The 11000-nt window shown below is 39.1% G+C and overlaps 1 protein-coding gene across 4 annotated transcripts in view; it reads left to right on the forward strand.

The window, feature by feature from the left end:
* LOC145491681 (uncharacterized) overlaps window positions 1–10994 on the forward strand; it is a 19926-nt gene extending 8932 nt beyond the window's left edge. For all 4 annotated transcript variants that reach the window (XM_081470917.1, XM_081470915.1, XM_081470916.1 and 1 more), the window contains 3 exons: window positions 1281–1391; window positions 6347–10061; window positions 10412–10994. In XM_081470917.1, coding sequence (XP_081327043.1) covers window positions 1281–1391; window positions 6347–10039 — 3804 coding nt within the window. In that variant the 3' untranslated portion in view covers window positions 10040–10061; window positions 10412–10994. The remainder of the gene's footprint in view (window positions 1–1280; window positions 1392–6346; window positions 10062–10411) is intronic.
* The last annotated feature ends 6 nt before the right edge of the window (window positions 10995–11000 follow it).

Consider the following 11000-nt stretch of genomic DNA (forward strand, 5'->3'; position numbering starts at 1 on the left):
AGTCACGAAACAAGTCACTCACTGGATAACTAGGCCGTATACAGCATTCTTCGCCTGTTAGGTGTGCTAGTTTACATTAATTTCTACCCGTCCACGTTACTTACCAATTTTTAGTTTTGTTACATAGCAATTGATAGATTAGTGTTTCGTTAAGATATATATGTTGTTTACTGGCGAGGAGGTCCGTATAGTGAATCAAAGGCCCTATGTCTGGGCTTTCTCGTGTCACATGTGCAAAGAAATCCACTGCCAAACTAAACAAGTGTAATGCAAGCGTAACGCTAGATCATCTATACAGGATACATTTTCACCTCCGTTAATTTTACGAATAAAATTCGACGAGGGCCGATTCGACCCTTATTGTTAATTAATTTTTGTGATTTATACTTGTTTGCTTACTCTCGGAAAGTTTCTGTCAGTCGTTGCGAATCACTTGAAATCAGGCTTTTACACAGTAAATTAAAAAGTAGAAAGCGAGGGAATTCATTACGTTTATTCTGCAGAAACTCTCTCAATTAAACCAAAGATCAGAGAAGTAACCTCGACTGAAATTGAGTCGTTTTTTAATGAAAATAGTAGGTCAAGAAAAACACAAGATGACGCGCCATTACTTTCCCGAGCTACAAACAACTCTCACAAATAAAGCACTTGTTTGAATTTACTTACAGTGACTTCCCTTGCCATTTTTAAGTGAATAGCGGTAGTCTTGTGTAGATTAATCGTCGATGGAAGTGTAAAAAGGGCAAAGGTTAACGATTACCGCTAGTTCACTCACGAAAATTGATCAGCACGACGATATCGCCGATATGAAAACGTTACCGAGACCGTGGTCGGAGATAGGAATATCCGGACCGCGCTAAAAATTGAATCAGATTGCAGGATTCGCTACCTTGCCCTCTTGGAAAAAGATATAAATATAACTGTAAGTAATTGAACAAATTTCTGTGTATATATAACAATAGCCTCTATTTGGCGCGAAAATTTGTTCGGAAATTTGTCCACGGATATTATCGTTCCCGAGAAGCTAACATATAATGTCCGTTGACAAATATCCGAGCATATATTCCCGCCAAATGCAGGCTATTGTGTTTATTATCCTTCAAATATTTTTGTTAACATGCGCAGTTTTGAAAATTGGGGAACATCACTCGGATATTCCCCAAGCTGGGGGATATTCAGTCTCGTGACCCGTTTAGACCAATCGCGCCCGAGCGAAAATATATGATGGATTATAAATGTCAATATATTTTAATTATGTCATGTGCCTTAACCCTAAGCAGATTGACAAGACTAACAAGGCATTACTAGATTTACGAGCCAGGTGTGGTAGATATCGAGTTAAATTACAAGAGGCAAAGAGCAATCCCGAAACTCACTCTGTGAAGGGCCAGGTAAGTAATGCTAGAGGAAAATATATTATAGGCTTCAAAGGGGAGATTAGATAATGCCGGACTTAATAAATGTTAAAAGTAAGGGTTTTTTTAAAACTTACATACTTTTACTTCTTTGTCTTATATTTATACTTATGCAAAAATTTTTATCTTCACTTTTAAGCTTGATAAGGACCGAAGTTCGGTCGAAACGTCGCGCTCTTTTACCGGTAGTTTTCACTTCAAATTAATATCTGTTGTTCAAAAAACCTCTTGTGTGAAGACACGCGGTGACAGAAGAGCTAGCAGGAGTTGTTAACGTAACCAGTGACTCGAGCAAAGATACTTTACATTTTGAGAATTGAAATAAGACGAAATAGTAAAAATTATCTTTGTGTTTCTATCCGGTTTCTCTATAAATATAGAAGTATTCTATCACTAATGCTGTTCTCTTATTCACTAAGCTGCTTAATATCTATTCTATTATAGAGTGCGAATACTCTTGCAACCTGTGGTTGCTAACAAAATGGCGGCCGCTTCGTTACGTTTTCGGAGTCTTTGTGAAGAGAACTTAGCTAATTATCCATTCTGCGATACGTGCGTGCTCATCTTTACGTCAATTTGCAAGTGAGAAGATGTATGAAGATGTATGAAGATCTTTTGCAACACTCCGCTCCGCATCCCGTTTTCACTTCTCTTCTCTCGCTGTTTGGAAATGCGATAAGGCATATTTGCTATTTGATTTTAAAATTAAGACCACCCCTCTCCCCCCCCCCCTTATTTCAATGATGGAAAAATGGTGCGCTTCGGGCCTAGCCCCAGTTCATCCTTGATTTGGGTGGGGGGGGGGGGTTGTCTTTCGGGGGCGAGGGGTGGCTTCATCTCTTATTTTATTTTGTCCAAAATTGTACATTGTTGCCTGCCGTTTCTTGACTATTTTCTCTTGTAACGAGTACATATATATCATTTTACCTTGTGTTTACTATTTACATCTTTTTTACTTTTTTTGTAATTGAAACATTAGACTTCAAAGAAAACCATCGCAATCCAAGGGCAAAATTAATACACTTTGATTTTTTTTGATTTATTTTATTATGTCTGCTAACACTTTAGATCACTTAACAACACTTTTGCTGCTACTTTACACTAAAACAATAACATAAAAGCTAAATACACTACTTACAATACAACAGAGCTACTTACATAATTGCAGCGCAAGACAGCTTCTTTACCCTACTTACTTTTAACAATTATTTAAAGGCACGTTAAATTCGTAACAGCAATACACGTATTTTTTAAATTGCATATCGTTTAATTAATCTAACAATTATTCTAGCAATATATCACCCTACTCTTTAAAAAGACATATCCTTGTATCAATCTAATGCCTTTTAAAAGCATTAACAGGACAGAAAATGCGAAGAAGCATCATAAAGGAATACCAGAAACTTGATTTTCTATTCTTAACTTGTAATTTACTTTTGTAGTAAATTCAATCCAGGCAAGATTCCTCTCATTTACCTGGTGGTACTGTAGATAATAGTTAGCATATAATAAACATAGATTCAATTTCCTTCCCAAACGCCTTACCAAACAATAATTCGTAGTTTTCCGGGGATATTGAGGTGTTATGCATCTCATTGAACCACTTCAACAGCCGATTGTGAAAAAAAGTTGTCGCACTACAGTTTTGAAATGTATGAGGAACTGAGTCAGGCTCACCACGGTAGAAACATCTATTATTGTGTGTAATTCCATAGAGAGTAAACTCTTTCTTCGTAGCGACAATACGATGGATTAGCTTAAAGTAAAATTCACTCAGTTGATTCTCTTTACAAATAGCCTTGAATAAATAAATGAATGAATGAATGGCTTTATTAAAGTGCCAATAGTATTTAGCTTAAAAAACTAATCGGGGACACTATTTACACAGTAAAATATACCTTAGCTACGTAAAGGAATAATGTATAAACTAAATAAATAAATGAATAAATAAATAAATGAAATATATGAACTTAGTAAGATATAAAAATTTTAGAAGATATCAAATATAAATATGTCTGGATTTATGAAAACCATGTTACAGACTTTGCACCAAAATAGCGGGCATGTTTTTGGAAAATCGGTCAGATAGTGTACATAAATAGGGCCATGTCGTACTGAGAGTGCTATCTACCTCGTGTACGCGTAACATAGGGCATACCATGCCTACACAAGCCTTTGAAGTCGCTACAAATGAGTCGAACGAGCCAAACAAAGCTAAATTAGAGCTTAAATTGATCATTTGATTGGCGGTACCAATTTAGACAGGCTTAACCTCTGCGATTTCACCTAAATGACCTGACTATGTCTTTACTGTGGATTAAATTAGCCAATCGTTGCGACAAGAGTATGGTAAGTAGTCGAATCGGTTATTTACTTCTATATTTCAGCGAAAAAGTAGCCCTTACGTGACATTTAATGTCAATAATTCTGTCTGGATTCGCAACTGATAATCACTGATAATCTTGATACAGTTCTGTCCTAGAGCTAGCTTTCCATAAGGCTTATCGTAGCTCAGATAAAAGGAAATAACTCTCCTGTATGCCTTTTGAGGCAAGGAAGACTAAATTCACCGCCTTTTCGTTGAATCGTGAATTGAATAATTTAATTACGAGTGCTTTTAACATGAAATTGGAGTCTAAATCAACACGAACGTACAGATGTCAAAACCGCGGCGGAGAGCTGATCTATGACTTTCTAAAACCTGCATCGTCCTAAATGGACTGAACAAGAGCTTCCTACATCGAAAATCGATTGAACTTCAACCAAACTAGGCCATAATTATGAGTTAGCGAACACTCAACATGTTGTCGTTACGTCAATTATCGCCCGGAAGCCACGCAAATAAATTTCTTCCGCGCTAGCGAATCACAGACAGTTCTGATAGTTAGCTAGGCCGAGAACGCCTAAAATTGATAAAACAAGGAAATTCTACTCACGATCAGCGCTTGACCTAATGTTCGTCACTCTGCTCGTGGCCATGTTTTGCTCGCAAATAGCAATGTCCCGGATGTACTTAAATTTGTCCAGCGGGGAATGCCATATCCAGACTTGAACAGATTTTTTTAGCTACATCAAAGTTCAAAGCAATTAACGCCAACAGCAGCTAGAAATGTCTGGTCCATTGCACGTCTAAGCCCTATATTGATGTGGCTAAAGCCGTTTGCTGTCTAAAGCAAGGACAACATTATCGCCACGGTGCAAACGGCCTACTATTACGGGGCTAATTGACGCCCCGTTTACATGTGATACATCTGCTCCATGTACGATAATGGACGACGCATGCTAGCAAATCGTTCGACTTGGGCCTTCATTGGACTCAATGATGTCCTCGGACAGCCTTCCTTTATACAGCAAGTACAGAACGCTAATCGGTCGTCTCCTTGTCAGAATCACCGCGCGAACTGAATTCAGACGAGTTTAGCCTGAGCTAAACTTAACACAAATTGAAAAGGGGGAGGGAGGCCGATAAATAATGGAAAAAACAATTGATAAATAAATGAAACATGCGGCAAGAAGTTCTCTACTTTTAATGCTAGGTAAGATTTACAAGTTGCTGTCATAGCGAAAGCCAAAAAAAAATTAAAATAATAATAACAAAAAAAACATTGGATTCAGTCTTTAACACCGTTTTCATAAATCCAGAATAAAAAAAACCACCTGATTTAGTCTTTAACACCGTTGTCATAAATCCAGACATATATATAAAATGTAAAATGTATAGCGGCCTAGCAGCATATATCACAGTTCTTAAAATTATCTATTAGGAGTGATAAGTCTTTACTCTTAATACTGTCTTTAAAACTCTTAACATTAGGCTTCTCTCTATTAGTATGGTCTGATTTGTTCCAAAGATGAGGCCCAAAATAACGTAGAGAATGTTTTTCTTAATGCATTGTGCGAAAACATGGAATTTTAAAGATTTTGTTCCATGGCAAAGACGTCGGAGCAAATTCGCGGTCCCATTTCATTGGACCAGTGGCCTGAGGCTTTCGTTTATTGAGAAAAAGCCAATAATAGCCTTGAGATCTAAGTTTCAAGAGGTCGATGGTTAAGACCGAGGATAATTGAAATAATGTGCCGCCGGATAAAAAGTTGACATTAGGCTTAGCATGCTCCTTGGCTTTTTTCCCGCAAGGTGCTCGGGATCGCAGAGATTACTTGGAAATATTTAAAAAAATTATGAAAGAGAATTATCTCTTGCTCATCCTCAGAGTTATAAAGACATTTAAGGTCCAGGAAAGAAAACAAGATATCCTTGTGGAAGGATGGTTTGTCTGAATCCTTTAGAAATTTCTTATCAGTTGGAGCATAAGACAAAATTAAGACCTCTATATTTGTTAAAATAAAATTTTGGAATTTCTGACCAAGTATCATCTTCTTCGTGATCATTTTTGAGGAGACGCTGGACCCACGCTAAGCGCAGGGACTTAAACATAATTTCACCAATAGTGAACCGTAAACCACCATCGCCATGGTCCTGATATAAGACTTGTCTCTTGTTTTTATCTGGTTTGTTTTTCCATAAGAATTGAAAAAGTAGCGATTGGATTAGAGATGCGTATTTGTTTGGAGTGTCATCCATGGAAACCGAATAAACAATTTGAGACAATCCTTGGGTGTTTGCAATAAAGCACCGCTCAAACACAGAAAGTTTACGTGAATGCCAAGCTGCAAATTTTGTCTTAGGATTATCCACTTGCTTAGTAAAAGTTCTTCCATTTATTGCTAACACTATCATACGAAATAAAGATTTCCAAGACTTTCACCGGCTCATTGGTCCAGGCTAGACCAATAGGTGTTTAACCACCAAAGATTTGCTTGGAACGGTATCGATAGTTTCAGCTATATAAATCCCGAAAATAGCACTTTGTAAACTTTTAGGTAAATATTCATGCTTTCGTCATTAACTGACATGTGTTTTTGTCTGATAGAAAAATACCAACTCTTTACCGAAAACTACCAAAGATGTGAAAGCCAACACAGAGGAAGAAACCCGTCATATCAACGCTACCAAAATTCTGAAAGATTTCAAAAAAGCCATCGAGTACCATGAACTAGGTGCTATAATTGCCAAAGAAGTGGGAGACAGGGCTGGAGAAGGAAGGTCGTATGCTAATCTTGGCAACGCTTATCACAGCCTGGGAGAATTCAAAAAAGCCATCGAGTACCATGAACGTCATCTAAATATTGCCAAAGAAGTGGGAGACAGGGCTGGAGAAGGAAGGTCGTATGCTAATCTTGGCAATGCTTATCGCAGTCTGGGAAATTTCAAAAAAGCCATGGAGTACCATGAGCTAGATCTAAAAATTGCCAAAGGAGTGGGAGACAGGGCTGGAGAAGGAAGGTCGTATGCTAATCTTGGCAACGCTTATGACAGTCTGGGAGATTTCAGAACAGCCATCGGGTACCATGAACGTCATCTTAAAATTGCCAAAGAAGTGGGAGAAAGGGCTGGAGAAGGAAAGGCGTATGGTCATCTTGGCAACGCTTATTACAGTCTGGGAGATTTCAAAAAAGCCATCGAGTACCATGAACGTCATCTAAATATTGCCAAAGAAGTGGGAGACAGGGCTGGAGAAGGAGTGTCGTATGCTAATCTTGGCAACGCTTATCACAGTCTGGGAGATTTCAAAAAAGCCATCAAGTACCATGAACGTTACCTAAAAATTGCCAAAGAAGTAGGAGACAGGGCTGGAGAGGGAAAGTCGTATGCTAATCTTGGCAATGCTTATTACCGTGTGGGAAATTTCAAAAAAGCCATGGAGTACCACGAGCTAGATCTAAATATTGCCAACGAAGTGGGAGACAGGGCTGCAGAAGGAAGGTCGTATGCTAATCTTGGCAACGCTTATGACAGTCTGGGAGATTTCAAAACAGCCATCGGGTACCATGAACGTCATCTTAAAATTGCCAAAGAAGTGGGAGACAGGGCTGGAGAAGGAGTGTCGTATGCTAATCTTGGCAACGCTTACAGCAATCTGGGAGATTTCAAAAAAGCCATCGAGTACCATGAACTAGATCTAAAAATTGCCAAAGAAGTGGGAGACAGGGCTGGAGAAGGAGTGACGTATGGTAATCTTGGCTACGCTTATTGTAGTCTGGGAGATTTCAAAAAAGCCATCGAATACCATGAACGTCATCTAAAAATTACCAAAGAAGTGGGAGACAGGGCTGGAGAAGGAAAGTCGTATGCTAATCTTGGCATCGCTTATTGCCGTGTGGGAAATTTCAAAAAAGCCATGGAGTACCATGAGCTAGATCTAAAAATTGCCAAAGAAGTGGGAGACAGGGCTGGAGAGGGAAAGTCGTATGCTAATCTTGGCAACGCTTGTGACAGTCTGGGAGATTTCAAAACAGCCATCGGGTACCATGAACTAGATCTAAAAATTGCCAAAGAAGTGGGAGACAGGGCTGGAGAAGGAAGGTCGTATGGTAATCTTGGCAACGCTTACAGCAATCTGGGAGATTTCAAAAAAGCCATCGAGTACCATGAACTAGATCTAAAAATTGCCAAAGAAGTGGGAGACAGGGCTGGAGAAGGAGTGACGTATGGTAATCTTGGCCACGCTTATCACAGTCTGGGAGATTTCAAAAAAGCCATCGAATACTATGAACGTCATCTAAAAATTGCCAAAGAAGTGGGAGACAGGGCTGGAGAAGGAAGATCATATGGTAGTCTTGGCAACGCTTATTACAGTCTGGGAGATTTCAAAAAAGCCATCGCGTACCATGAGCTAGATCTAAAAATTGCCAAAGAAGTGGGAGACAGGGCTGGAGAAGGAAGGTCGTATGCTAATCTTGGCAGGGCTTACCGCAGTCTGGGAGATTTCAAGAGAGCCATCGAGTACCATGAACGTTGTCTAAAATTTGCCAAAGAAGTGGGAGACAGGGCTGGAGAAGGAAGGTCGTATGGTAATCTTGGCAACGTTTATGATAATCTGGGAGATTTCAAAACAGCCATCAAATACCATGAACTAGATCTAAAAATTGCCAAAGAAGTGCGAGACAGGGCTGGAGAAGGAACGTCGTATTCTAACCTTGGCAACGCTTATTACAGTCTGGGAGATTTCAAAAAAGCCATCGAGTACTATGAACGTAGTCTAAAAATTGCCAAAGAAGTGGGAGACAAGGTTGGAGAAGGAGGGTCGTATTGTAATCTTGGTGCTTGCTTTGAATTTCAATGTTCTCTGAAGAAGGCCCTTGATTGTTATCATTCTAGCGTGCGATTGTTCAATGATCTTAGGCAGGATCTGCAAGGTAAAGATGAGTGGAAAATTAGCTACCGCAATGTTAATAATGTGGTTTATACCAGATTATGGCGTCTGATTTTAAACCAAGGTGACGTAGTTGAGGCTTTGTTTACTGTCGAGCAAGGACGTGCACAAGCTCTAAGAGATCTTATGAATTCAAAGTACGAAACTAAAGCACCACATACTGGGGAAAAAGTGACCTACAACACATTAAGTTGCCTCCCTTCAGATACAGTCTTCATGGCAGTTCACGAAAGAGAAATTATTTTCTGGATTATTCAAAATGGAAAAGATGTTCAATTAAGAAGAAAACAAGTCAGCGATAATAGTTCGAAGGAAAATGCCAGCAGATTGTTGGAGTCTTTAACTCACAATGCTCGTGACAAAATTGGTGTCAGTAGAGGTGTGAGATGCGAGGATCGTTCATTGGATAGGAAAAGCGGAGGAGACCTGTCAAAGAAGGGGTATCAAACTATATCCCAACTAACGCACTCAGATACCAATCCTTTAAGAACATTGTATGACGTCATCATTAGCCCCATCAAAGACTTGATTGATGGCAACGAACTGATGTTTGTTCCCGAAGGTCCATTGTGCCTGGCTCCTTATGCTGCATTCATGGATTCTAATTCAAAGTACTTGAGCGAGTCTTTCAGAATCCGGGTCATTCCGTCATTGACTAGTTTGAAATTGATCAAAGATAGTTCACCAGATTACCACAAGAAGTCTGGGGCGCTGCTCGTGGGTGATCCGTGCTTAGAAGAAGTTGCAACTGGTTATCCGGAATTAATGTTAGAAGAACTGCCATTTGCAAAGATAGAAGTAGAGACGATTGGGAAAATACTCAACACTGCTCCCCTCACTGGGAAAGATGCCACAAAAGCTAAAGTGTTGAGAGCACTTTCCTCAGTTCGTTTGGTGCACATTGCAGCACATGGTAGACTGGAAACGGGAGAAATTGCTTTGGCGCCAAACCCTACACCAGCATCCCGGAACCCTGGTAAGGAAGACTTCTTGCTAACAATGAGTGATGTGATGGGAGTTCAAATGCGAGCAGGACTGGTTGTGCTAAGTTGTTGCCATAGTGGCTGTGGTGAGATTAAGGCTGAGGGTGTGGTTGGCATTGCACGAGCCTTTTTGGGAGCCGGTGCTCGATCTGTTCTTGTGGCCCTGTGGGCAATTGACGACGAAGCCACTCTGGAGTTTATGAAGAATTTCTACCTGCACCTAGCAGAAGGAAGGAGTGCCAGTGAATCTCTGAATCGAGCCATGAAGTGTCTGAGAGAGTCTGAGAAATTTAGCGAAGTAAAGCACTGGGCTCCATTTGTACTCATCGGTGATGATTTTACCTTGGACTTGGCTAAAGGCGATTAGATGAACTTCAGTATATCTAAAGGTACTTAGGTGTTTGTTAAATGTTGAGATGATACAATTGGAAACTAAGTAATATTGAAGTTTCAACTCGGTGAAGTTTTATTTGTCTCGCACAAATAACAATACTTTGACGTTTCTTAAAAATCTCAAATGACCTAATTAATTGACACAATTCACAAAACGTGTTTTCAAAACCGCAAACTTATGCTGCAAAATACTACCCTACTTACGCTGTACCTTTGTGGTCGCCATGACACTCTTTTTTATTTGTACAAGGAAATGAATTTTGCAATAGCTTCAGAGAAAATTGATAAAGTGACCAGACATTATTCTCGATAATAGCTAACAGTGTTGTTTTGTCTTGCCCCTTAGGTTGTTCAGTCCTTCTATCAAGAAAGATGGGGCGACTCTGTCGATTTGTTATTACGAGACTGCTAAATTTCATTAGCTTTTTTAGTGTAAATAGTGTAAATTTTCTCGTGATTATAAATACATCAGAGTCGTATCAATGTGTATCCGTAACGGTTTTTGCAGCCATAATTTTATAAATGAATGCGCCTCATTCGAATCTATTATTTTATTTTATAGACTTGGACATAGTATTTTATAGGGCTGTGTTAGAGAAGCTTAGAAGTAATCACAAATGAATAGTAAATTCATGCACTGTCCAGCCATAATGGAAATAACAATATTTGAGTAATTTCAGAAAGTTAAGAAGCAAGGTATTTTCTTTCCGTAATGTGTTAAATATCCAAAATGAAAAGAATGAGTACTTGTTAGGGAACACCTCGTAGAGAATTTTTTCGGAATTTAGTGGTTGTAATATGCTTACATTGTCATTTGAAATGGACGAGTTGCTGCGATAGAACAAACTGCTTCTTGTTGAATTAGCAATGTGCCCTGCTACGTATTTTTTGCACATTGCTTGAATTTCTAGTGATATTATTTTGCGTTTTATTTT

Source organism: Orbicella franksi, chromosome 7, assembly GCF_964199315.1.
Source record: "Orbicella franksi chromosome 7, jaOrbFran1.1, whole genome shotgun sequence".
Lineage (NCBI taxonomy): Eukaryota > Metazoa > Cnidaria > Anthozoa > Scleractinia > Merulinidae > Orbicella > Orbicella franksi.